Source organism: Neopelma chrysocephalum, unplaced genomic scaffold, assembly GCF_003984885.1.
Source record: "Neopelma chrysocephalum unplaced genomic scaffold, ASM398488v2 Primary Assembly neopelma1_68, whole genome shotgun sequence".
In the NCBI taxonomy this organism is placed as follows: Eukaryota; Metazoa; Chordata; class Aves; order Passeriformes; family Pipridae; genus Neopelma; species Neopelma chrysocephalum.
Window position 1 is genome coordinate 9,463,490 of NW_020897727.1, and position 26,857 is coordinate 9,490,346.

General features: G+C 42.2%; 1 protein-coding gene across 1 annotated transcript in view; it reads right to left on the reverse strand.

Annotated features, from left to right (window-relative positions):
- Positions 1-280: 280 nt before the first annotated feature.
- The window catches only part of GAN (gigaxonin), a 41,052-nt gene continuing 14,475 nt past the window's right edge, over positions 281-26,857 (reverse strand). The window contains exons 3-11 of the mRNA XM_027684985.1: positions 26,362-26,712; positions 25,677-25,894; positions 24,721-24,842; positions 24,127-24,239; positions 22,884-23,033; positions 22,446-22,582; positions 21,834-21,962; positions 14,990-15,099; positions 281-13,822 (exon numbers count right to left, since the gene is read on the reverse strand). Coding sequence (XP_027540786.1) covers positions 13,641-13,822; positions 14,990-15,099; positions 21,834-21,962; positions 22,446-22,582; positions 22,884-23,033; positions 24,127-24,239; positions 24,721-24,842; positions 25,677-25,894; positions 26,362-26,712 — 1,512 coding nt within the window. The 3' untranslated portion in view covers positions 281-13,640. The remainder of the gene's footprint in view (positions 13,823-14,989; positions 15,100-21,833; positions 21,963-22,445; positions 22,583-22,883; positions 23,034-24,126; positions 24,240-24,720; positions 24,843-25,676; positions 25,895-26,361; positions 26,713-26,857) is intronic.

Consider the following 26,857-nt stretch of genomic DNA (forward strand, 5'->3'; position numbering starts at 1 on the left):
AGCACTCACTGCCTGGACAGAGCTGGAGAGGGACTGCTCCCGCCTCCCCTCGCTTCCTTAGCCCTTCCTCCTCATTTATTTCCTTTGGGCTTTCCCCTTTGATTAAACTTCTGGCATGTAGGAATGTTTAATAATAAAACAGACAACTCATGGGAGATGATATTTATAAAATCCACTGCTCCTTTTTTTTTTTCTTCACTTTTCATAAGACCTTGAGAGAAAATCTTGAACTACGTTCTTCCTTTCAAAAGTAGAAAGAAAAAGCAGAAGGAGCAGTTAACAAGTTTTCAAACAATCAATGTTTTATTTGGTTAATTTATTAAACACCTTTAAGACAATTAATTTTGGTCTGTACCCTTCTATAAAATTATTCAAGTTCTGAGCAAACCTCCAATACATAAAGCAAAGTTACTTTTACCATACGCAAATTTCAGATCAAAATACAACACTCTGTTTTCTTACATTTATAAAACCCGATCAAATACAAACAACATTAAAAAAGATAAAACACTTTCACTGATCCTTGGTACAATATTACAGCACAATTTGCACAGTGGCAACTAAGTCCTCAAAGCACAAGTCAAATACTTTAAAAAGGGAACCTCCCTTTAGTCACCCAACGTTCTACAGAACACGTAAACAAAGCGAGTGCTACTGAATCCAGGAAAATTCCTGTGTCCCTTTTTGTACCGTGTGTGAGCCACAAATCTGCAAGGGAGGTTACTGCTGAGTAACCAAACAGCTTTCCTGCTTTGCTGTTCCCGCTTTTTTTGTGCAACTACTCCATGAAAATAAATGGATGGAGGTGGACCAGGCTCTGCACTGGGCAATTTATGGCAACTAAAGTAAACCAAGAAATGTGTGTTCTTCTAAAAACGGATCACAAAACTATTAAAAAAAGAATCAATACCAAATTATCCGTGGGTACAACTGGAGTAACTGCCCTTTGCTTCACCTTCAAGACATCTAATGTAGACACAGAGTGTTTTCAATTGTTGAGAATTTGTTCAGTGGCAAAACCCAGTGTTTCAGCAATGGGTCAAAGTGCCATTAGAATTGCACATTTTTCTACATCGTACCATGCAATGTTTGTCTGGTGCTACACCTGAAAGCTTGCACCTACACTAACCTATGGACAATGGGGGATCTCTCGGGAAAGAGAAACAACAACTAAAAGGACAAACATAAAATGGTAAAACTGAAGTGTCAGTTGACAGATGTTCCCGGGAAGGGTCCACTTAGCAAACCTTGCAGGAACACCTCGAGCAAAGAAAGGAAAATCCAAGCAGTGACAGCAGGGGCTGATGTGTCCCCTCGGGTTCTGCTTTGCACAGGCAGTTGAGGCAGTTGCACCCCAGTGCAACTAAAGGGTATTTTTTGCCTGGAGTTCTGCAACCCCTTCACTTCCCCCCATCCCCAAACCATTGACTGTACTTACAGTTCAACTGTAAGTTCAGTTATTTAGTCTCAGCCAATGTGAAGACTTGTACATAATGAAATGGAAAAATACACTAATGGATCTAACTCTCCTCTCCTCCCTCCCCAAACTCGTGTCAAACCCACGAGGATACCACACACTCCAAAACTTTTCATATCTGATAACGTTCATATAATCCCACCAGAATGAAGGAGAACTGCAAACTGCACAAACAGTGCATAGTTAAACAATGCTCAAGTGTAAACAATACAGGATGGAAACAGTTTAATAAAATCCTAGTGAGGTACAGCAAAAACCTAAATTTCCTAATTCAGTGGTTTAAGTGCAATTGAAACCCCGCGTTCCGCCCTTCTCCAATCAGATCTCTCCATAATTAAGCTGCACTAATTAGGCTTATTCCCTTAAAGCTACATACCCATGCTATAACTCATTGTATTGACTTAATGCAAACACTTGTGGGGGAAAATTAATTTACAGGGTTAATTAAAACCTTTGTAGTATTCAAAAGGAATGATAGTAAAGGGATCAACCATGGAAAATGTGTTAATACATGTTTTTAAAAAGATTTCCAATAATTCTAACACAAAACAGCAAGTATATTTTGAAAAATGCATAGAAACCCTGTCAATACAAAAATCCCCACTAAAATTACACAACTAAGCAATTTTAATCTAAATATTTTATGTGCTTTTCCTATAAAGGCCACTTTGACATACAAATACAAAAAAATTTACATTTTTTTCCCAAAATAAATTATTTGTTCCTCAATTAAAAATACTGAATATGGAAGCATAACAACCCTCTCTTCTGCCAGCTGCTCATCTGCAGCAGCTATTTCCAAAGAAGAAAATCTCCAAATATTTTCAACTACCAAAAGAAATAAGAAATGGCTTCAGCCTGTGTTCTGCCTCACACTAGGGAAAACCTGGGGATAGGAATGGAACAGGCTGAACCCTTCACACTGCGTGTGTTGGGGAGGGAATGGATACACACAGACACCTGCAGAGAGAGCTTTTCTGTCTCCCAGGTTATGCACCGAAATCCCTTTTTGGAATCAGAAAAAGAAATCAAGGTTCATCTGAATTAGAGAAAGGTGAAATAGGAAAGGGAGTCAGGAGGGAGGAGCAGTGTGAGGTGCAGGGTGGGTTAAGTAAATGGAGAATGATGTGAAGGTGAAAAGACAAGAGCACCTGGGAGATGAAAGCTCCTCACGGGATGCAGGAGCAGGGAAAACAGCGTACCCGTTTTACTGACAGTGAACAGGGGGAGGGAGAGGAACACAAGGAACAAATTTCACTGGAAAAAACGAATCAATGGGAGAACAAAGAACCTTTGCCAGCAGTCCTGACCACGTGGGCATTTATCCCTGAATTGCCACGGAAGCAGCAAAATCAGACACAGAGAAGCGTTGGAAATGAAAACGTACTCGGACTGGGTTTGGGATGTCACGGGGATTCTTTGCCGTCAGGACCAGACTCACAACTGAACGACACAGGAACATAAAAGCAAGACAACATCAACCCAGAGGGGCACAGCAAACCCCAAACACCCGACCTGCTCTAGAGTTGAGACAGGCAAATGTTGTGAAGTGGCACCAACTCGCTCCAGCGGGAAAAGCCGCGCTGGTGGGATCATGGGACGAGCTCCGATCGACAACACCACGAGAGGACAGGAGGGACACACTTGGACAGGACATCATTCCAGGTCAAACACCCATAAACTGACCCAGATAAACTGCTGGGCCAGGCAAGGGGGCAGGAGGGAAACTGGAGTGGGTTTGGACACAAGATTCTTGGGCAGCCACTGAGTACAAGTTCTCCTAACCTTGGACCAAGGACTGGACTTGGAAGGACACAGGAGCCGCACATCTTCTGTATCACAAGGAATTCAGCTCTCTGGTGTGCTGTATTGCATAGTTTGATTGAGGCCAAAGAGCATTTACATCTTATTTTTCCCTGTTTTTAACAGAAGTAACTCAACATACTCAAATCAGAGCATTCCAAAGCCTGGTCCCAAGTGATTCACCAATTCATTTCTAAAGCAACACGTGAAGACTTTTGGGGTGGACACATAAATAAAAGCAAAAACTTCATTCCCACACAAAGCACAGACAGACCCACAGAACACGTACACACACAAAGAGCCTGTAGCAGTAAACACATCTGTAACACAGAAGTCAAAGCATGACAGCTGGATGATGGGAACAAACCTTGCTGTCAAGCTGCATGCCAGCAACAGTAAACAAGACCAGGTGAGTGTTTCTACCACACCACACCAGCGTATTTTTTGTAGGAAAAGTGTCAATATATTCTGACAATATCCTGGTCATTATCAAGATCTTAGATTTTACAGAACACCGAACCTTTACGAGAGCAGCAGCAATGTGGCATCACATTGCAACACCCTCCTATTCGTGGAACATCATAATTGGATTATTCAATGTAGTTATTTCATTCTCTTAGGCTAAAATAAAGTATTTGTACCGTACAAAGTCAGACTAAATACATTAGTCATCATTCATATAATACGTATTTATATTCTTTAGCCCAATCCTACAAGATTCATGCTACTCAATAAACATGGTTTACAGAGGGAAAACTCTGAAGGTAGAGCACCTAACGTGAAGAAATTTTGCTTTTTCCCTTTGAAGGCAAAATTAGAACAGTCTCAGCTTGTCAGGCTCCACTTCAGATTACAAAGCAGTGACCAGACAAACTGGGATGCAGTTCCATATCTCTGGTTTCTCAGAAAAAAAAAAGTGGAGGGGAAAACCAGGCAGCCGGGAGCTCCCCGGTTATTTAGGCCAATAGCTGCGGTTCCAGCCTGCAGACATGGTTCCAGAGACCCCAGTATTTTCAGATTTAAATAGAAGCAATGCAAAATATTGGTTGTCCTATAACACCCAGCCCATAATCCTTTATATGTTACCCTTATGGAGGGGGCAGGGTGGGCTCGTCCTTACCTGTGCTGCCAGAATGCAGCTGCAAAGCTCAGGCTCTGCACAGGCAGTGGATGATGCTGCTCTTCAGCCTTCCCTAAAGTGAGAGGATCAGGGACTTGCAAGTGCAGTGGGGTTCTCCTGGGTCCCTCATTTATCAGCTGTTTTTCAGACAGCACTGCAGATAACACAGGTGCTCCTCATGAGGCCACAGCCCGTGGCTCCTGGACAGCCTGGATGAGTTCGGATGGTCCAGAGGGCAGCACCCAAGATGGGAAGGAGGAGAAGGACAAGGCAGTCTCTGGACTCTTCTCAAAAGGCTGAAGGGCTCTTACATTAACTGAGAAATGCTACAGCACTGGGACTGTGAAGCCTACGGGAAGACAATAACCTGCTGTCTGGAGAGGGGACAGGTTCAAACACCAACCCTTGATCCTCTCTGCTGCTTCACACAGGGCAGGAGTAGGACTTATGTCCTCCACAGAATGAAAAACTTGTAGCAGTTACCAAACCCCTAAACCAAACTGATGATACAGATTACATACAAATAAAAAACAGCACAATAAGGACAACAAAAGAGTTCCTACACAGGACTAAAATTCATCTCTCTACTCCATGGCTTGCATCTACAAGAGCCTCTCCTCAGACCTGCTAAGCTGATGTCTCTGCTCTTGGGAGCTTCTCTCCTTCTACCTCCTGACCCTCTGTGGCACCCACACCCTCGGGGGGCTGAGCAGGTGAGGTCTGAGTCAAACCCCACCCCCGGCCCAACATCCCAGTGCTCTGACAGCCACGCTGGTCAGCGTGTCCCAAACACAGAGCCAGGTCCTGGGACCGAGCCCAGGAACGTTAATATTTACAGAATAGCCACCATGATGCCAATGGAAGGCTCTGGAATTAGCAGCTAATTGGTTCAGTCTGCAGGGGCATGAATAGCTCCTTGTTTTGTCCCTACTATTCGTGCGTGGCCAGTAGAATGTTTGCTACATTGAACTCAAAGCATGAGCTGCTCCTTAAAATTTTAGAGGAAAATGTTCCCCGTGAAGCATTTCTTGGTTTTGCCTTTACAGAGAAAGGAAAAAGGCAGCATTTCCCCGTTACATTTTGTATTATTAAGGCCTCTGACAGTTCGGGAGCCATCTTTATGAAAAGGGATGTATTTTAAAAAACAGACTGAATAGTCAAAAGAAAAACCCCAAAGAATAAACACGAGCTGATTATCAGCTTATATCGGTCCTTTGAGAAGTCAAGCACAGTGTAAGGAGTTCAAAACTATGTCAAAATAGCACCTTTAGAAGCAGAAGAAAACACTTCTTCAAGCTAAGCAAAACCCCACATACTTGAAGATCCCAAAGAAAGGGGCAATTAGATGAGTTCAGGTACAGAAGGTGGGTATTGATTTTCGACAGTTTTTCCTCTGTAGGTGAGTAAATGGGGAACTCCACAGAAAAACACCCAATTAGACTTCACAGAAAAATCAGTGAATCTCTCCACTGAGATAATGGATCACAGGCAAAACAGTGCAGAGTAGAGGCAGAGAGAAAACTATCTGATCTGTCCTTAAAAGAGCAGAGACTTCCATTTTTTTAAACAGATCTTTTCCTATTTAAAAATCATCAGGACAGTCTTTCAATTGCTACTCTCATTTCCAAGTATAATAATTACTTTCAAGGAATATACATTTTTATTTACTTTTTACAGCAGCTGCAGGTCAACCTTGGTCTTTTTGTACAGAAACATTAATTTAAAATGAAATTAAAGTAAACTGTCCTTGGGCAATGGGACCATTCTGTCCTGCTTCTTGTCTGCTTTTAGTTTGTTTTTTATTTTATTGAAGGGCAAAATGCGATTTAAAACAAAACAAAAAGATTTGACAAAGTGCGAGGGAAAAAAAATGAGGTAGCTGGGAATAGGGACTTTCCCCCCCAGAAAATCTTGCTTTACTGATACTTCTCCTCTGCTCCAAGCACTGAAAAGTACCTGTCAGGAGTCCACCAGGACACAGATGGCTGTTTACAGCCACTAAACTAAGGTGCAATACAAACTCACCATACATTGCAAAAATGCAGCCTCCAACCCTTAAATACAAAAATGTTTCTATTAAAAGAAGCAATTTTTATTTGCCTATTTCGGTTTGGGAAGTCAGAGATGAAAAAAAAATGCTTAAAATTGACTTAGCAGCTGTTTCCCAAAGCAAACAAAAGCTCCAACAGACCCCGGGTACTCTGAGCAACCCAGAGGAGTCCTTTGGACCAGTTTAAGACCAGTTCTGAAAGAGTTTGAAAGTATTTCTTAAGAGGGCACTCCCTGGCTTCCCTTCAGAAAGAAACTTTAACAAGAGCTTTACAGAATGTCAGCTCTGTTCAATCCGACCACCTTGGCAGATACCCCGGTGTACTGGTTTACACACTCTAATAAATAAGCAGAATTTGCTTTTTAAGAGTTAAAAACAGTGAAACAAGTGACAAGGATGATAATCCTTTCCTGCTGTCACGTGTGAATTGATAAAGCAGGTTAATAAAATTGATAAAGCAGATTAATCAGTGTGAGACCATTCAGGAGAGAACCTCAAGCCCAGCCAGGGATCAGGTTTTCAAAGCACACTAATTACTGCAGACTGACATTTAGACTTTCCAAAAAGCTCTTGCTTTCTTCTGGTGCAAAACTGTTCTACAGGTTCTTTTTTTAATGTTCTGAAGTTGGCAGAGGTGGCAGCACAGAGAATGCACAGAAATTGCAGTGGTGAGACAGCCCATTGCACAGCCTGTGACAGGGGGTCTGTCAGGCTCCTGGAGTTGGAAATACAGAGGAGAGAAACCTGCCCTTGACAAGAACTGAGGATATTTTAGCATTAAGTGAAAAGGAGGAAAGGCAAAGAAGAAAAAAAATAATCAAGGGCATTAGGTGGTGATTCAAAAGCACCCAGTATCTGAAAAAAAAAAATAATTGCATTTTCGTGTTTTATCAATAAAATTATTGCCATTGGGGATATTTCTTTCTATCTTATTATTGTAATCAGATCCTCAGCTTTTACCAGGGCTCGGAACAGCCTCATTTCATTATGCAAATTCAAGGGCACAGGTAGGCAGTGGCATTGAGCACCCTCATGCACTGATGTGCCCTGGCAGGTGTTCTCTGTTCACCAGAAACCCTGCAAAAGCACCGGGCAAACAAGATTTAGCCTTTGCCATTGAAAAGCTTCAATCTTCCAGCTCACTTTTCAAGACAATAACCTTCAAATGTCATTCTAAACAACCCCTTTATGTATTTCAAATATTTCTACAACTAAGAAGCAGCTACCTAGAATAAGCTACTTAAAAAAAATCTATGATTCTGTATCACCAACAAATTTAAAACATAATCACCCGTTGGTAGCAGTTCATAGTTTAATTCTCCTATTACCTTTAATCCTTTTGAGCAGGTGTTTATCAAGTTGGGCACTTCACATGGCTTTAGTCCATGTTTTTAGATTACCTGTTAATCAAAATTTTGAGGCAATTGATTACTGGAGTACAACAGCAGTCAGGCTGCAGAGTCATGCTGGGCATGGCTGATCAGAGGTGTCACCTTAAACCCTGGCTGCAATCCTTCCTACAGCAAGGAATTTCACAGGAAAAAAAAAACCACATCAGAAACCACAGGAATAATGGAGAGCAGCTGCCCAACTTATCAATTAACTTCAGAGCATGTGGATGTGACCCCCACAGAAAATGAGTGGAGCTGCCCCCAAATCTCACTGCCTTCAGCTTTTACTGGGTCACCTTCCCAGTCCCAAGGGATCAGAGTGATCTCTGTGCTTTCCCTTCACAAGTGGTGTGCCACAGAAACACAGAACCTACAGGTGCAGCTCCCAGCTCCAAGAAAAGACAAGGAAGAGCAGCAGAAAATGGCAAACGTCAAAAGGCTGCAGCAGCGACGAGCGAAACGCAGCCCTGCACTTGTTCCGGGACAGGAAAAGGAAACACTCCAAGAGAAGATGGAAATAGCAGCTCCTGCACACACGGATGTCATTAACACCCCTCCCACCCACCTGGAGGAGCTGTTTAAGTACTCCAAAGAGCTCAGAGAACACAACCCTCCCCATCCTCAATGCTAAATTAGAGGCAGGAAGGATCCATACCCTAAATTAAATGTAACTCCTTTGACAGCATGGCTGTGAGTGGCACCAAACCAGCCCTTGGTCTGTCTGTGTCCCTGGGCACAGCCACACTTCCCAAGATACTGCAGGCTGAGTAATGCAAACGAATTGCACTTCATCCAACTACCTAGAATTTTAAATACTAAAACCTGTTGTCAGCTGCCACTTATTATATACTTGCATGGCACCAGTGCTCTAATAAAGAGCAAAGTGTCCATATCCATCACATGGAGTGATATTCAAGGCAGCTGTGAAGAGTAACACAAACCTGCAGAACAGTATTTAAAAAAAAATTAAAAATTTACAGTGTTTTCAACAGCATTCATTTAAAAAACAAAACAAAACCAAACCAAAAAAAACCCCAAACCACTGCTCTTTTTTGGAACACAGTGAATTGTAAGCATCTCTGTATTTTAGTAGATCAGCTGAATTATTGTTATACACAGAGTAAACCAAAATTTTGGCACTTGTATCAACTTGCATTTGTTATTGCATCCTCCACTTCGCACGGCACACGCACGTTAGCAGAGCCCATGCAGGCTGTATGGCCACAGTATTTATGGAACAACCAGAGGAACTGCAGTTAAAACAGGGAAAGACATCCCTAAATCCCTCAGGAGTGTACTTGTGCATTTACTGAGTCATGCAGGCACAAGAAATATTGCAAAGAAACTAAGCTGCCTGGTGTGTTCTGTGAGGGGAGTTCGTAAACCAGGCGCCTCAGCAGCTTTGATAAAAACCTCTTATTTTCACCCAGATCTCTGCCCCAGAGGGCAGGCTGTGTGCCAGGCACGTGCTGTGCAGTCCAAGCACAGCCTGCCCACAGCTATCAGTGAGCTGAGGTGGTGAATCTGCTTTGTTTTCAGACTCAACCACTATCCTGCTGCATAATCTCATATCCATTTGCCTTCAACTCACAGACAAGGTACCCCCAAAGCTGTGGAGAGCCCCTCGACCAGGAGCAGCTGGGTTGATACAGCATTTTCACAACAACTAAAACTTAAGGACTAGCTGATCAAACATTTGAGCACAGACAGACCTCGCTGTGGTACAGCAAAACAGAAGACTCTTTAGGACGCCTCTTCTTCAGGTTATAAAAACAGAAAGAATTTGAAATCCAATCCTGACTCTTTAGGAATATGAGCATCTCCCAAGGCCAGGTGTGTGCCTCCCTCAGGAACCCGAGGGATTTATTTTCTGAGAGCAACAGCACTTTACACCTTTGCTTCTGTAAATCTTTCTCTCTGCTGTACAGAGCAGCCACAAGACTACACATATAAAACAAGCACAGAGGATGCTGCTTGTGTGCTTACAATAGTATCTCTTTTTTTTCCCCTATTTGTACACTCAAAACTTCTGATTTAACCTAAAATTAGCAATTCCAAAGTTTTTCCAAAAACTACCTGTGTCACATGAAAAAAAAAAAGGAAGAGGGAATTTTTTTGGGGGGGGAACTGTGGTAAGAGATGGAGTGAGGGGAGAAGAAAAAGCCACCTCTCTTCCCATCTTCCACAATTCCTACCCCATATTGTGGTGATTTTCTGATGACAGTGGCTGGGGTTTGTCCAATTCCTCAGCAGGGGAAGGAAAAAGGACACAGAGGCCCAGCCCAAGTTCCTCAAGCTCAAGGTGGCCCAGCCAGTCCTGGTTTGAGATTGTGCTGAGCTTGACTCAAGGTGCACCCAAGGACCCAGCCCTGGTCCAAGGTGTGCCGGGCACCGAGTCAGTGGCACTTTGCAGAAATACAAATGTTGGTCTAAAACCATCAGCATTTCAATGCTGAGATGAACTCTCAGCCCCAGGGAAGTGCCTAAAGCCTGGTGGTGAAGCCTCAGACAGCAGGGATAGAGGGCCAGGAGAAACATTCACAAAGTCACCTGTGGAGGACCTGGCTGAAGGAGAGAGCCGATTCAGGAGCTGGAAGGAATTAAGGCCACTGTGCCAAGCAAGGACAACTTAAACAAGTTTCTAAACTGCCAAACCACCTAAAACCCCTGGACTGCACCTCATAAAATTCCTGAGTTGTTTCCCATGTGGTTCAGCCATTGTACGCAGGGGTTCACAGCACCAGGGGTACACAACACCAGGGTGCAGGGACAGCTGGGGTGGTGGCATTTACCAGTGAGCCCAGTCCAATCTGTGGCTGTTCACATGTTCAATGCCTCAGGAGACTGGTGACCTCCCTCCACTCAGCACCTCTGGAATCACAGCCTCCCTCCCCTACTGAAGTCGACCATCTCTTCTGAAAAGCAAAAGGAAAATCAGAGGTCAGCTCTGCCTCTTGTCTCCTGCACCATCCCCGGGACAATCCCTGGAGAAAGGGGAGTCTTGGCATCAAAGCCTTGCCTTAAATGCAGAGAGAAATGAAACCTGGTTATTGCACATCCCAAGAGATGCACTCGCAGATCAGACCAGGGCAGACAGACAGGAGTCAGACCCCAAAGGACACATCACTTCCCTCCTACACACACAGGGCCTGGAACAGCTCCTGGATCAGCCACACACAACACAGATGGGGAATGATCCCCATTCACTTAAGCAAGACCAAGGAAGCCAATTTTGAGAGCTCAGGAGTGCTCAAATCTTCAGCCTGAGCATGCACCCCAAACTCCAGGAGCCAGTGTCCCTGGAGACTCAGTCCCTGGGCTGCACAGAACGTGACACGAGCACACGCGTGCTAAGAAATTCAGTTTGCAACTGGTTCAGCTGAAGAGGCTTAAACTTCTTGGTCAAATCTCACCAAGTGCATTCGCAACACGCTCCAATCACAAGAGATTTGTTTATTTATGTTAAAAAAAAAAAAAGAAAAAGTAAGAATATCTACTGTTAATCCTACTTTAAATGTAAACATTTTGTTCAGTAATTTTAACTGCAAAACACTGCTTGAGTACAGAGGATTTGGATTTAATATGTGCATTTATCACTTATGTTTTCTGGGTGCTGAATGCCCTCAAGGGTACTGGGAAGCTACAGGGACTTGGGAGATAGCAGCCGGCAATATTCGGAATAACGTTTTCGGAAGTTTTCCAAGCCACTTAGAAAACTGAGCTCAAAAGTGAAATAGGTACTTAGGAACATTCATCACTTTTGAATATGGGATCTTGGCACTTTGTCTGAGAAAAAAAAAAATTGATCCATGTAAGATTTTTCAAAAAAGGGAAGTTTTATAGATAAACTAACAGCACTTGATTTATTTCACAAGACAGCCAAGGATGGAAATAGTGGTTCACATTTCTGTAGTAAAGCATTATATATAAATTTAAAATCTAAAGACATATATATACACACACCAAGTTTACTGCAATGCATAAATATATAAACTTTTTAATATGTCAACTAATATAGGTCAGAAAATTGATGTATATAGTTCAAGTTTTGCAGCACTTCAGCATTGTAAAAAATAATAAAAAAATAAATAATGGTGAATGGATTGGCTGCTGCCCTTTTCTTTTCCCCCCCACCCCTTTGCTCAGAAATCAGAGTAATTCCAACCACGCATCAGTGCTATGGAAGGACCGAGCAGAAGTTTCAGAATGTCTCTTCAAGGACTATTTAGTGAAATATCACTATTTTGTAGGAGTTTGGGATTGTAGTTCAGCATGTCTAAGATGATTCAGTGAAGATGACAAAGGTTTACACTAACACAACTGAGGGCAGAGGTTGGCTTGTCTGAGGTCCACAAAGGTGCAGAGTGGAAAGTCTTGTGTGTAGTTATAATACTGGTTATACAAAATCTCTTTTTCTGAAGGGCAGGAGGTCTTATTTCTATTTCCCATCTCTCCCATTTTATTCCTTTTAAATAAATAGAGGTCACGTCCCACCCATCACAACAATAATGAAATCAAAAACTGAGGTAAAAGTGTTCTACCAGCTGACCTTGACTACGAAAAAAAGGCAATTAAATATCGCTACTGATGTGAACAAGGCTTAGTAAGAAAAAAAATGCAAGATACTAAGTTCTTCACTATAACCACGCCATAAAACCCAGCTTTCCAAGTCAGACAGCAATAAACAAGACTGTACCTTAGCACGGAAACCATTAGTAAACAAACTTTTGATCCCAATTTAAAGTCGCTGTTCAAATTTCCCTGAACTCTTAATCCAAAAATCAGGTTTTCTGCAAAAGAAATATATCCTTGTCATACTTTGTCACCTTTGTTCTGAGAGAGACAAAACACACCGTTCTACGATCCTCAGGCTTAAAAACCATTCTGAGTTTGCAAGTGATCTGAAGTAAAAAGGAACACAACCTATTTGTGTTTTTTTTTTTTTGCTTTTGCCAAAAGCAGCAATCACCACTAACCGTTCCAAACACCGCTTCCCTTTTCACTTCAAGCAAACAGCCACCAAAGCCCACCCAGAAGCACATGCCACCCACCTGCAGACCAGTTCGTCGGGCTACTCGAATGACAGCGTAGAAAAAAACAGTTTACTTCTCTGTAATGTACTGTATCCATTTCAGATTAGTCCATTTTTAAATATATTAAAAGTATTTGTAGGAATGAAACCATTGCAAATGAATGAAAAACCGTATGTACACACCTCCACCATTTTTAGGCACAGACCTTAATCTTTTTTGAGGAAGGACTAGAAATAAAAGGTGCAACGACCAACGTCTCCTATGGCATCAGGCTCCAGCAGCAGTCTTGGCAGCACACCAGGGAGGTTGGTTATTGTACAGCTCCTGTGTATTACAGCTATCCAGTCCCAGATAGCACTTTTATTCGGACCAGTTCCCCTCAGGGGAAATGCACCTGAAATCTGTTCCGCTTTCCAATAAGCTTCGCCAAAGGAAACCAATTCCCACAGTTCCAGACACAAAAAAAAAACCTTCTTCAATAATATGGTTTAAACTCCAAATGGTTACGACTGAAGGTGTTTCCTTGCTCTCCCCTTTTATTTCCCCCCTCTCTTCTTTTTTTAATGTATACTTAAGTTATTTGTTCCCAAACAAGAACTGAGACTCAAGCTTTTTAAGCATTTAAAACAAAAACAGTTACCATACCAAAGCACAGCATACAGTGTAAGTTTCAGCTGTAATTTCTCAGCTTTTTTCCTTTATATAGAGCTAGATTATGGTGGGCTGCGCAGAATTCTTCCAGTCTCCTCCCCTGCCAGCACACGGATCACGGAGAAGGGACGCGGATGCGGAACAGCCCCTGCTGAAGCTGCAGCCGGAAGAGTTTGCAGTTGGCGATCCGCAGGGCGGCACAGCCGGTGCGCCGCAGGTCCGACGGGAACAGGGGCTTCGTGCGCTGCCAGGTGCCCGTGCTCCTCTTAAACTCTCTGACATAGTCATAGTTTGTGCCTGAGTTCACAAAAAAGAGAGGAAATGCCTAAAACGTGCTGTAGGTACCACCGCGTTTAACCTCTGATAATCACAGAATCGACCTGGTTGGAAAAGACCTCTGAGATCATCAAGCCCAACCCTTGATCCAACACCGCCGTGGTTACCAGATCATGGCACTGATGCCACATCCAGTCTTATCTTAAAAACCTCCAGGGATGGTGAATCCACCACCTCCCTGGGCAGCCCATTCCAATGGCTGATTACTCTCTCTGTAAAAAATGTCTTCCTAATACCCAATCTAAACCTCCCCTGGCACAACTTGAGACCATGCCCTCTTGTCTTGCTGACAGTTGTCTGGGAAAAGAGACCAACCCCCACCTGGCTACAACCTCCTTTCAGGGAGTTGTAGAGAGTGAGGAGGTCTCCCCTGAGCCTCCTCTTCTCCAGGCTGAACAGCCCCAGCTCCCTCAGCCTCTCCTCATAGGACTTGTGCTTGAGTTCCTTTACCAGCAAACACGTGAAGGAGAGCATGCACAGGAACACAGATCAGTTGCTGGAGGGGTGGTTGAAGTTATTGTCAAAAGGGAACTACTGTGATGTCTCTGATCCACTTAAACCCACCACACTTGGAATTTTCCTCATTTACATTTTGCAGAAAGCCCTGTTACATGACTTACATATGTACACATGGCCACAAAAGCATGTAGTCTTCCAAACCTCTTTTACAGTACGTGGCCAAATGCTGAAAGCTGAGGACTGACTGTGTTTGTTAGCACATATTTATTCAGTCAGGATTTAGAGCCCAGAGTCACTCTCACATCCATATGAGCCACCAGGTGATGTCCCCAAAATGCAGAACTGCCTGCTTACTGCTACAAAGCCAGAAGCCACAACCTCAGGCAGTAATAGTTTTCCTTACATTTAGATAAAAGCACTAACACACTCCTAGTCTTCTTTTCTGATCTTCAAACTAATCAACCAAACCACCCAATGCTCATTGCACTGAACTTGTTTCTGAAGAACTCCAAAAGCAACCTGCACGTTTCTGTATGTCCAGCATAATCCCCGTGAACCACAGCAACTTAGAACAGAATCCCAGCCTCTTATCCTTAAAATGTTTAGTGCCAAGTATTTAAAAGACTGGAAGAAAATAAGCAGCAAGAGGTTTTTAGTTGTATTTCTGACCTGTGTCGAGATCTCCAATCACGTATATGCTGGCTCCGATGGGCACAGCTCCATACACGAAAGAAGAACTAGTTGGGATACAGAGGTTCTGGTCATTTAGATAAATCCACCTGTAAAAACAATAATTAAAAAACAGGATGTGATTATTAAAAAAAAAAATAAATCCAGATTCTTTTTGTAACTGTAATCTTCGACTCGAAAGCAGAGAGCACGTGTTAATTTGTTATGTAAAAAGTACTGGGAATGTTGTTTAGACTGTAATAGTCCTGGCTTCTCCTAGCCAGGAAAATCAACTGGTACTGCTGTATCCTGGATTTGCTTTATTTCAGAATTGCTCCACTCATCTGTGTAATCTACCTATAATAAATTCCTCTTGCAGCCACCCAGTGTGACCTTCTGGAAGCGACCAGGCATGTCAGAGCCAACAGCTATGCCAGTCAATTTTCCCTACAGAGAAAATTTTAGGCTGTTTTTTCTTAAAATCAGTAAAATCATAAACACATATAAGTCTTAATGACCCACACTAGGGGAAATAACAAATTGCTATGGCAGAACCTTGTTATTAAGCAGTGCCTTCTCCCATATAATTCCTTAACTTCTCTAATTTTGCTTTATAAGGGCCTGCTAAGAAGAATGCAGCACTCGGCAATGCTCAGCTTCAAACAAGGGACAGAAGACTGGAGATCAAAATGGTAAGGGAATCTGGAAAAGAAAAATGTCCATTATCTGATATTCCCAATCATATATCAGGCTCTTTTCAATCCCTTTACAGCTCCTACTGTAATCTTAAAAGTCTCCTGTGTTCACTGTAAGCACAGTCTCATTGCAACACTACAGCAGCCTGATCATCCCACCCAGTGAAAAGCAGTTTTCCATGTTGAAGCCTTTGGAAAGCAGGTAAGCATGTACTCATCACCCACATGGGACACTGGTTTATAAAGGTGTCCCACTTGCCTAGAGTTGTCAGCATCCTCTTTGGTTCTGAAACAAATTCCTACAAAATGCTGCTGCACTTTCGCAGAGGCTCTCACAGTTCCCAGGTACAGACCCTGAGACATACAAATCAAGGCCATTTTAGGTGACTGCTCCTACACCTTTTATTAAATAATTTACAGAGAACAGGAAAGTCTGAGAAACCTCTGAAAATCACCCCATGTATTTTATGGCCATACCAGGTTAATTTGAGGGAAAAAGTTCAGAAATGCCCTCACAGATGCCTGCTGACCATGAAAAATTCTGCATCCTCTGAACTCCTGATTCAGAAGAAAACCTCTCTTCTGGCACTGAAGGAGATGCTGCTCCATATCAATTATCTTGGAGACAGAAATCAATTTTTAAAGGGCAAATGAAAGGATTAGCTGTCCATGATTTTGTCTGTGCTGTACACTGAAGGATTAACATCCTGCAGAAAGCGAGGCAATGGTTTGTAGCTGTCACAGAGGATGAGAGATGAACTAAGAGCAGAACAAAAGAGAAGTTCTCTACACTGATTCAGAAACTCTCTTACAGAGCAAAACATCTTGCACCATATTTCATTAGCTTCCTTACTGTGGGAAGAGGGCACAGTCAGTGTTTTCACTGCTTTTTAGCAGCAAGTGACCTAGAACTATGAAAACTGAGTAAGTGGCAGAGAAATGCAGAAGGAAGACTGGAATTTCTTTTTTTTAGTAAACACAGGACCATGTTAAGGAAGGGGAAAAAAAAAACAGTTCAGAGGTTTATCTGCACTAGATATTCAAGGTTTTGGAGCTTAAATAAAAATACCTAAACCCACAGTGTGAGGTCCAAGCACAGCACCAAAGGACAATATTAAAGTATCTGCAGTTGCTTGTGAAAATTCATTCTGAAGCTTTCTCAACACGTACACTTTAAAAAACAGGCACCACTTTTCAGGAACACTCACAGCAGCTTTAGCAGTTAGAACTAGGAAGGAACAAAGACAGGAAGGGCAAGGGATCACGTTTCATCAGAATTTGACTAAGCTCCAGCTTAATGTGGGCTGTGCCTGCCTTTTGAACAGTATGGAAAAAACACCACGACCAAAAATTCACAATCTTCAGGAATCTGCAAACAGTCCTTGGAACAGAACTCTTGCGTACTTCCCCGGGATGGCTCCGCTCAAACCGAGTCCAAGAGGAGCAGGGGGAAGGCAAGTACCACAGTAACCATGGACAGAAGTGATTGCTCAGGAACTGAAATGTGCTTCCACTTAAATTTAAAAAAAAAAAAAAGAGAGAAGGAATCTTGATTTTTTCCACTCTTCAAGTGATATAAGCCAAATGATCCATCCACACTGCTGTAATGAACAGGCAGGATGGTAACTGCTCTATGTCCATGTGGGAAGTAAGTAAAGATGTGATACAGAACAAACATATTCTAGATATATAACCTCAAACTCATCCCAGCTGGGAAAGGAGGCCTGCAAAGGAATGGAAAGCCATGTTCCTCTCCTCTGACAGTGCATCAGGCAGTGTTCTCATCACATTTTAATAAGCACTTGCTTTTAATGAAATTCCTGCACACTGAATGGAAGAATCTTGCTAATTACACATACTATGTTACAAGATTATTTAGTTTACTACTTATATACTGCTGAAAGCTCTTCCTTATTTTTACAATGTTCCGGTAGCAAAAAGAACGTTTTAAAGGAGTTTTTGCCAAGTACTGCTTCTGAACAGGTATCTTTCACTTTTATCCCCCTTAATACCTGCAAATTTTCATAATTCTTTTTTTGAATCATGAAAAGAAGGAAGAAATCCTACCTCACTTACAGACCACCAGCAAAAGGCAGTTGGACTATTCCTAGGGACAGAGCTCCACCAGCAGCTCTTGCAAAGAATCCTAAAGCCAGTTTGGGTTCTGTTAAATATTTCCAATTATCTACATTAAAAAGAAAAAACCCAAGTGTGTACAGACATCATCCAATTCTCCACACACCTACGTGATGCAAAAAAGTATATTATGAATAGGGAACTCTGGTAGAAGTAAAGACTGACCCACCAAGGTCTTGAATATATAGTTAAGATTTCCTGCTTTTTATGGAGTAAAAACACTGGACCACTGAGTGAAGGATACCTTTACATCTCCATCCTCCACTTTCACATTTATTAAGTCTGTTTTTAGCTTGATCAATATTTTAAAAAAACAGGATACAATGCAAACAAAGCTCAATCTATAGCCTTTGAAAAAAAAAATCCACATCCTGCAAAAGCCCTGCAGTCTGATGTATTTTCTATCTTTGGTTCACTTACATTCACTCATGCACATGACTCCAAAGACAGGCTGACAAAACATTTATTAACTGAAAAACCTCGGTTACAGCAGTACTTCAAATATGAGAATTATTTTCTCTATTATCCTGTTCCACATTTCATGTGGATGTTACTATTCTGTCTCACTTCATTTATTTTATTACTTGTTTATACAGCACAGCTTAACAGGAGTCTCAATGTTTATTTTTTTGGTAGTGTGAAGACCTCAGCACATCCCCAGTCTTTAGAAAACTCTGTGTCATAGTTTAGAATAACAATTTTGAAAGACTGCGCGCCGTGAGTTATCCTGGAGTAAGTTACTGTCAAAGTAAACAATATTAAACAAGTTCAGTCCTTTAATCCAATTTAAGCCAGAATTATGGCAGCTTACAGGAATTAATATGTTTATATACTGCTGTAAGTACATACTTAGACATACACACTGGAGTAAAACCTGCAAGTCAGACACTCACAGCCTCTGGGTGCCTGGGGTGGTGCTGACCCCGTGCTCCCTGGGAAGGAGACCTGAGGCACACATGGAAATTCATGCAGATGACCCAGGTGTGCACTGCTGCACGTACCTGGAACCCAGCAGTATCCAATGGTTCAACTCACAGCACAAAAAGTTCTCTCCATTCAAAGGGAAAGCGAACATGATGGAGTTCTGCACTTAAAAACAGCTGGGAAAGCCCGTAGCTTGTTACAAAGCACAGAACACTGATATGTAACCATTAAAAAACCACTGTGAGTTTTGGTTGGAGACTGCTAGAATTGATGTGCTGTGACTCTGACCCACTGCTGCTAAACCACCTTGCAAACATATTCCTCCTTTCCCCAAATCTGTTAACCCAACACTTTTAAATTTCTGCCAATAACATACACATACATTGTTGATGTGATATTTCAGCTCTGACAGCTCCAGTATTATTCCATCACTATAACTACAAAAAGTCTGTGTGCTGTGAAGTCTGAGGGTTCAGATCCCTCACAATGACTTTTTGAAGCTGCTGGTTTGAAGGGGCACTAATCACCCTGTATTTGTCTCAGAACCTTGCTGAGGAAACAAATGCACTTTTCAATTATAAATCGATCACCTTGTAGCAACTGCATAATGTTGAAGAACCTGCCTTTGTACATCCATCACAGTAACTATGCACTAAGGAACTGAGAGAGATTGTCCACCTGTGGTAATGCCTATGGTATCACTTATGCTTTACTCCTGAGTGCTGATGCACAGCAGAGCACGTGCAAGTGCAATTGCTAAACTCATCAAACACACATCATTACTTAGCATAAGGTTTTCACAGACTTAAGAAAAGCATATTATTTCTTTTGAGTGAAGTAAGTGATTTAGATTTGTTTTCTGCTATTTCTCAATCAGCCCAGGAAATAACACCCTCACATTTTCCAGAGAGTCGATTCACTTTCATTTGATGTTCGTGAAACACTATTTTAATGAAATTATGATCATTTTCCAGATGCAATGTTACTTCAGAAAAGAATAGTGGACAACAACGTACTTTCTCTCAGCATTGGGCAGGCAGAAATATTTGCTAACTGCAGTTTGAAGGGAATTCCCTTTATGGCCATTTTCTCCCTTTTCCACATAGTTACAACTGCTCAGGTGTCACAGCCCCTGCCACAGGCCCCCTGAAAAGCACCCACCTGCACAGAGATAACTGACAGACCCCTGGAGCTGAGTGCTGGAACATAACACAGGGACACTGCACCCTCTTCTGGTTACAGCTCCCCTTGTGCCTCCCGGGGCTGAACCGAGACCTTCCAAACTTTGGGAGCACGATCCCCAGGCAGCAGAGTCATCCCAGCCTTCCCTGGCACCCAGTCTCCAAAGGAACACCCACAACCCGTGCCTTGCCTGCAGCACAAGCACACACTAAAGCTGAGTTAAATTTCTAGGCTCAGACTCTGCAGTGGCAGAGCAAAAAGGCAAATGTGAGTATCTGGGCAGCCCTCACCCTGTGCCTCTTCCAGCAGCTCCTCCTGCTGCTCCCTCATGGCCCCTGCCCCGGCACAGCCCTCACTCCACACACCCAGCACACACGGGGGGCAGAGCAAGACCTGGAGCAACTGGGTTTTTACTACGGTTTTATTTGAATCCTGTAACAGCTCGGGGATGCCTCCAAGCACGGCCACAAGCACAGCACACGCTGTGGGTGCTGCTGGCAGCAGGTGGCACCCCGGACTCACCTGCAGCACCAAGGCTGCAACCTCCGAGGATTCCAAAATCCATGAAAGCTCACCCTCTACCAACCAGTGGGACAGGTTTACAGTCACTGGTGAGGAATCGTGAGGATCAGCCTGGAAATATTTCAAGTGAATCAGCTAAAAACAGCAAGTAGGAGAGAGGAGAGCACTTCTTTCCAGAATTCTTTTCCTTTCAAAGACCTCTTTCAAAAATGTTAATAAACTTTTAGCATTTCCCCACCCCCACAGGTCTAGAAAACACGAGGGAGCATCAGCAGCAATAGCCCCTCTTATCTGTCTGCTTCCTATATCCACTTGAAAGGATGTTTTTCTCCAGCCTCATTTGATTATACCTAGTTTAGACATCACTTTGAACAGCACAGAAGACCTCTTCATGCAGAAATTAGTCTCTTTACAACCACATCTTGCAAGAAAATTACATAATGAATTTACATCTACTATTCTATTTTTGTGTCCTTTTATACAGGTCACTGTCATAAATCAGTCTTGATCTTCCAATAAAGACATGCTAATCTTCTCCACTGTCAACAAGACTTGAAACATCTGACCACAAAGTCTTTTTTCAATTTAGTTTATAAAAGAGAATCATCCAATTTATAGTCATATGCAAGAAAAAAGTTGCTGAAGGAACCAAAGCTTGTCTTATGACTGGAGAGTAAGGTGACTATACAAAAAAAATCTGCCTAAGGTAACATTTTGAATAGTTACCACGTGTAATAAGGTGGATTCCACTACCAGAGCCAAGAGATAACAAATGAAGCAATTGGAAGCAGATTCAAAACAGAGAGAAGGAGATCAGCCACACAGTATGTAGAGGGGGCTGTGGAATGTATAGCACCCATAGTGTCTTTCCTAGGGCAAAAACCTACATCAGCCATAAATGCGTGGAGCAAAAATGCACAAAATTTCTTATCCCTACCTTAGGAATTCCCTAAGCTGCAAAGGACTGGATCATGAAGAAATATCGCTGTACATACATACCCTCCTGCTTAGAATCATTTAGGCTGGAAAACACCTTTAATAAGCACTCACAAGAAGCCTTGGGCATGAGCACAGGTAGGGGCAGCAGTACCCTGCACTTGGGGGAATTGCAGAGTGTAGGGGAAGAACCACAAACTACCTGTATGACCAAGGGGCTTGTCCTGTTCAGGGGCACTCAAGACTGACATGGTGGCCCAGGGCTTTAGGCTCGGTATGTTAGAGGGTAAAGCCACTGATGGACCTTCAGTAACAGCCAAACTGGATCAAAAAAATTAAATGAGCATAGCACAGACCTAATATGCTTTTAAGTGCTGGAGCAACAGTGGGGGAACAAGCAGAGGATTGTAAGGCACGTATTTTCCATGTTTAGAGCTGCAGCCAGTTACCTTTTAAACTCGTCATGATAAAATTCAGATTTGCACGTCACCATCTCACTGGCTTGACTGTCATCACGACTCCTGACTCCACCAAAGACATAAAGCTCAGAGGCAACTCCACAGGCCACTGCCCCAAACCTGAAAACCCAAATGAAAAGAAAATATTAATGTAATATATCAAAACCATCTGAACTTCCACCATTTCTTACTTTTTTATTTATACACACACACACACACAGATTCCTTATATATCCAAGAAGACGAGATGAGTCACAGATTTGAATTGTAAGCACCTAATTCAGACCATATAAAACAGAAAAGTATTTATCTCTGAAAAAAATTCTGAGGTTTCAACTGAACTACAATTTCTAGTTTTCATCTTGCATCAAGGAAGTATTGCTTGTAACATCAGGAGTGCATTTCTACAAAATTTGTATTTATTGCTTGGATGCTTCTCTTTTCCTCAGCCATGTGTTAACTACAAGCCACCATGACTCAGGAAGTCATGGGGAAGTTCATGGGCCATCTTCAGGGATTCATCAGCAAAAGGACAATTTCCTCTCATCAGAGTTAGAAAAGGTTGTACACAGCAATCTAGTTCCCCCTTCCATTTTCACTCACCTCCTCTCTTTGAGAGGACAGATTGCTGTCCACTGCTGAGTTCTGGGGTCGTAACACTCCACAGATTCAAAGAGTTTTCCATAGGAGCCTCCACCCATTGCATAGATTTTCTTCTTCATAGCTGCATAGCAGCCAATCTTATGGAAAAGAGAAAAAGCATATCCAAAATGACACAGTACTGAGAGGCTCAAAACTAACTATACACATGCAGGCATTTGGGTTGCCTGTAGCACATGTCAAACAATGCCAGGCATAACAATCCTCAGCCAGAGTTTTGTTTTGGTATATTAATAAAGAAGCTGCTGTCTCTCTTTTCATTTTGAGATTGTTACAGCTTCTACTTGAAGAAAAAAGTTAAAATATACATATTTATATATATATACATATAATTGCCTGTTTAACCATAAGTAATGCAATACTACACAATGTAGCTCTTACCTTCCTAACCATGGTCAAGTCTGGCTGCTTGGTCCAGGTCCGGCTATAAATATCATAGCTCTCCATAGAGATCAGCTCCCTTTCACCATCCTCACCTCCCAGAATATATAGAATTCCATCAATCTCTACCACACCAAAATTGTGTCGTGCCTAAGGAATACCAATAAAGTCAACACTGTAAAATGTAACAGCCACTGTGAACAAATCAATACAATCTTATTTTACAGCATATCTGTCTGCAAAGTGCTATTGGTATTATGCCTGGGGTTTGTTTTGGTTTGGTTTTTTTAATGGTGAAGCCCTAAACACCAGTATAAGATTATTAGTTTAATCAACTAAACTAAACAAAGGGTATTAAAAGAAAAAAAAAAAAAAGCAGAGCAGCAGAAGCCAAAGAGACCACACAGAAATCTAAGAACAGAGCTTGGCTCTATTTCAGTTTGCACAGTGATGGTCTCCACGATGAAGCTGTTGCTTTCAGGTCTCTATAGCAGCCAAACTCAGACTCATTATCTGTGCAAAGGCAGCTCCTCTATTTTGTATGTTTGGGCACACTCCCCTCAGTCTCACAGCAAACAGGGAACATCACAATCATAGTCCTACTCTTAGGAAGCAGGAAACTTAATGCATCATAACTACAGATGTAGCCAAAACTACAAGCCTTTGCCAACCAGAGGCTGCAAAGAGGAAAATCCTGGGGCAAACAATTTCTTAACAAACACCCTGTGCTGATTTACAGAGATAAAACCACAGGTGTATTAAGGATATATGTTTACAAACAACAAACTGTTAACTTTCTGATGGAATGCAAGTATGAAGAAGGAAGCATTAACTCAAACCAAACCTAAGTATGTCTGTGCAAGCCAAGTTCTGTATGTTGGCCAGTCCTCTGTCCATGTTTTCTGCACAGTCCGATCCCTTTGTCCATCTCAGAGTTCTCTTGTTTTAGAAGGCCAGTACACGCAGAACATTAAGTACACTATATGACTGATGCATTATGAAACTCCTGAAATTTTGTAGTTCATCTTACAGTTAGCTCTTCACCAACTGTTTAGTTTTTCCAGATCCAGCAGTCAGCAATCAGACCACAAGAACAACAACAGGATATAAAAGGAAGTCAGTCTGCAGCATGATTTCGAATGTGTAAGATGCGACTGAAGATTCAGAATAAAATTTTGCAGAAGAAAAGGAACATTTTGCCAAAGTAAAAACTTAAATCCCAACAGTTAGATAGAGATCTTGCCTCATGCATTGGTGGTAAGGAACTCCATGAATTGGTGTCTGGATCATATTTCTCTCCAGAGCTTAGCGTTCCCTTGTTTTCATCCTGACCACCAAGCACAAATAAAAATCCCTCTGTAAAACAAAATGTAACATGATCTTAAGAACAGGACTCACACCTGTACACTGAGCAAGACAACGTGACTGGTGAGCTGTATCCTGGAATTCACTGACAGATTCACACCAGTCACAGGTCAGACTGGACTGGAGAAGGCAAAGCCCATACTTATATCTGACTCCAGTCTACCCCTGCAGATACTGTTCAACATATTCAGTGATGCAGCAACCAGAATTTACTTAAAACACGAAATACTCCTGGAGAGACAGATGTAGCAGATTCCCACAAAATGTTGCGGGAATAGTGATTTTAAGACACTCGGATGACAGGGATTTTCACAGAATCAAGTACAGTTTTGGGCAGACAAAGGGGAAGCATGAAATAACCCCAGTGCAGTCAATCTTACAGAAAATCTATTATTATAAGCTGTATCTCAGATTTTGAGGCACTGGTAAGTTTTCATAATATTGACTTTAAAAATACAAAGTTCCCCTTTACCTGCTGACAATACTCCATGATTGATCCTTGGAATACTCATAGGAGCAAGTTCAATCCAGAGCTGTCTATTGGGATCATAAAGAGGACACATACACCGCATCACTGAGGTTGGTTTCCGTGATCTGAACACAGGGTGGGGAGGGAACAAACAAAAACAGAAAGACAAGACAGAGTTTTACAAGTTCACTGTTAACAACTTGTGTCCAAAGTTTGTTTGTTCACATTTTCATGTATATTCATCACGTGTGGCATTGCCCTGGTAAGGAGAAGACCCACAAACCAAACATGTAAATTGAGTTTGTACAGACTGGAGACAAAAAGCAGCTGCACTTCACTCCTACTGTACCTTCCTGTACCCTTTCTTATGAACTTTGAACAGCTAAAAATAACTCACAGAGTGTATTAGTAATGTTTGAGTAAAGTGATTCACAAACTGACATGCAAAATGTTATATGAGTGGTTTACTACACTTCTATAGGAGCTAACATCTAAATGGTAAATTTATTTAAACAGGACAGAACCTTCCCCCCTGCTGAAGGGGGTACTCAAGAAGAGAAAGGGATTATTGTGCAGAACAGGAATTTTCATCTGGCAGCTCAGATGCACCAATAATGACTTGGTTTTTTGACTCACAGCTATCATAAACAAAACAGTAAAAGCACACGTTCACTGCATTTCAGTTTTGTTACAGATTCTTTTCAGACCTTCAGAAAGGTGTTTCTCCAACGTTCTGTGCTGAACAAACAACACATCCTACCCTTAGTTTACTACATGTGGAATGTCAGAAACAAAATAGCCATTTATTGCTGAATCATTCCCAGAGGTATTTCAGGTGCATCTGACCAACTTAAACCAAATGACAGAGTAGCAGGTGCACATGTTCTCTCCACTGCCATGAACTCCAGGCGCTGGCTCTGGCACCAGCTGCGAGCACTGTGATGCCACCGCACACTTACACTCGTTCCTCCCCCCCAACAGTCACGATGCACTCAGAGTAGCCCCGGGGCTTGAAGGAGGCCAGCATGGCCTCTCCCTGCTGGGGGGGTGTCAGGGGGATGTTGTTGCATTCCTTGACGATCTCCCGCACCAGCGGCTCGCTCATCATCTGCTCCCGTAAATACGCTGCGTCCAGGCCCGACACCCACACTGCTGACATGACATCCTTCATGTGAACCTGAGGGGAGACAGGGATGCCAGGGAATCACCCACCTTTAACACAACAGCACTGAGGCACCCATACATGCTTCTATATTTATCAAATACTTAAGAGTTTTTGATATTTAGAAGTAATAAACTATACAGTACAATGTTACTAACAAAATGCATCAAGTCCACAAAATTTCTCCATAAACATGCTACTTGCTTTCTCTTCACAAAAACCAGATTATATCATCAAATACCAAAATGGTACTTTTTTTTCTTATTGCCTATCAAATAATAAAGGCAGCAAACGATGTATCACCCACAGTGCTTTCACCCTTTCACTGCAATCCCATGGTCTGCATTCCAGCCAAAATTCAATTAATTCCATAAGTGCAAGATTAGTCCTGAAAGAAACAGTTCTATTTCAAGTTCCCGCTGATTAGAATAAACACTCCAATCTGCACCACATTCAAAATACAAACATTTGGATGTCCTGACCTTTCTGGAATCTGAATCATGAGAAATCCACCTAATCACCGCTTCAAAGACGTATCTTTCGTTTCCAACATTGAGCTTTTCCATCGACAGCACTTCTTTCAGTTTTTGAGGAGTCAGTTCCAAGAATTCCTCTGTGCTGCTGACATCTCGAAAGTGAGTTTCCAGATACTCTGAGGCAAGGTAGTGAACATGATGCAAACAATAGTGCAGTGCAAAGTCCCGAATACCAATACAGTTCTCAGCAGCTATGCAACCTTCTAAAAACTCACAGCAGAGAGTTTTTAAGTCTGTAAGCAGCAGGAGATCAGCTGCCTGTACCACATCTTGGATAGTTTCTTCATTTAGCCTGATCTGCAAGAATTAATTTAGAAGTTATAGCTACTATCACTCATTTGTTCCATGACATGCCCGCATTCATTACCCTCAATCTCAGTGGCTGAAAAATGGAGCATTAATGCCAGTGTAAAAATTAGGAGAAACTGATATGACTGCTACC